The 1,317-nt window shown below is 32.1% G+C and overlaps 1 protein-coding gene across 1 annotated transcript in view; it reads right to left on the bottom strand.

Annotated features, from left to right (window-relative positions):
* Positions 1–254: 254 nt before the first annotated feature.
* Positions 255–1,317, bottom strand: part of LOC106873367 (uncharacterized) — a 2,235-nt gene continuing 1,172 nt past the window's right edge. The window contains exon 2 of the mRNA XM_052968477.1: positions 255–272. Within this exon, the coding sequence (XP_052824437.1) occupies positions 255–272 (18 nt within the window). The remainder of the gene's footprint in view (positions 273–1,317) is intronic.

The following is a 1,317-nucleotide window of genomic DNA, read 5'->3' as shown; positions in this document are numbered from 1 at the left end:
TGTGTGTGTGTGTGTGCGTGTGTATAATCGTGTGTTTGTACACCATCTTTACTTGACAGTCAGTGTTGGTTTGTTTACGTATCCGTAAACTAGCGGTTCGGCAAAAAGAGACCGATAGAATAAGTACTAGACTTTAAAATAAATACTGGAGTCGATTTGTTCGTCTAAAACCTTCAAAGCAGTGCCCCAGCATGGCCACGATTGAATGACTGGAACAAATTAAAGAAAAATTATTGTATCGTACTAGTTTGGATTCATAAATATACTTCATTCTGTTTCGATAATACAAATAACAGAGCAAATATTAATGAAATTTTTAGGGTCCGTTAAACATCGTTTTTCATGATTCAAAGGAAATGTTTATTTGATAGCTGTGTGGATCTATATTATGAAACTCATAATCAATCTCGGAGTAGAATCAATATATTATAGAATGCAGTATACACACATTAAGAAATGTTCAATGAAAGATCAAAACTATCTGTCAGATACATTCTTCATTCATCGACTTCTCATTATAAACAGCCAATAATACAACTATGTTTTTTTATATATATTTAATTTTATTTGAATGAGGTCGGATTTATTAGCGAAATTTAAGAAAAATGTTGTTGATATAAAATTTCTTATGAATTTCATTACTTCTTAACACTAACGTACAATTTAAATGAATTCAATATTATTTGTAGTATTAAGAATATATATGTTAATCAAAATTAACATTATTTGAACAGAAGAAAAATATTGCCAAAGTAGAGTTTTCAAAGTGAGACATGAGAGATATTATTGTTCACCGACTGAATTATGGATTCTATTTTCTATGAAAGGTTACTATTTTAAATGAATAATTGAAATTTATACAAGAAAACCCGCAAATATTAAAACACATTCTCAAACTAACAAATGCGAATATACAAGAACTGAATATGGTATGACATTTCTTTATTTCCATTCCATTTATCCCATAATGAAACATTAGCTAAAAGTATGCACACAAAATACACAGACACACACACATGTATATATAGCTATGTACACACACACACACACACACACACAAACACACACACACACACACACACACACACACACACACACACACACATAGTAAGAAGAGGGATATGTCAAGGCTGATTCTTTCAGATGGTGCGTTTTATGGTATACTAGCAGTATAGCCCGGTGTTGCCCGGGATTAATCTAGGATTATGAAGTGTTGCATTGGGGATTTGGATTGGAACAGCTTAGGAAAACTTACCACAGCCTTAACCAAAAAATAAGGGGCCTGTCCCTCTAGGTTAACTTTATGAGCAACTTAGC

Source organism: Octopus bimaculoides, chromosome 6 (genome assembly GCF_001194135.2).
Source record: "Octopus bimaculoides isolate UCB-OBI-ISO-001 chromosome 6, ASM119413v2, whole genome shotgun sequence".
Lineage (NCBI taxonomy): Eukaryota > Metazoa > Mollusca > Cephalopoda > Octopoda > Octopodidae > Octopus > Octopus bimaculoides.
Note: the sequence above shows the minus strand (reverse complement) of the source record. Positions and strands in the feature narration are given on the sequence as shown.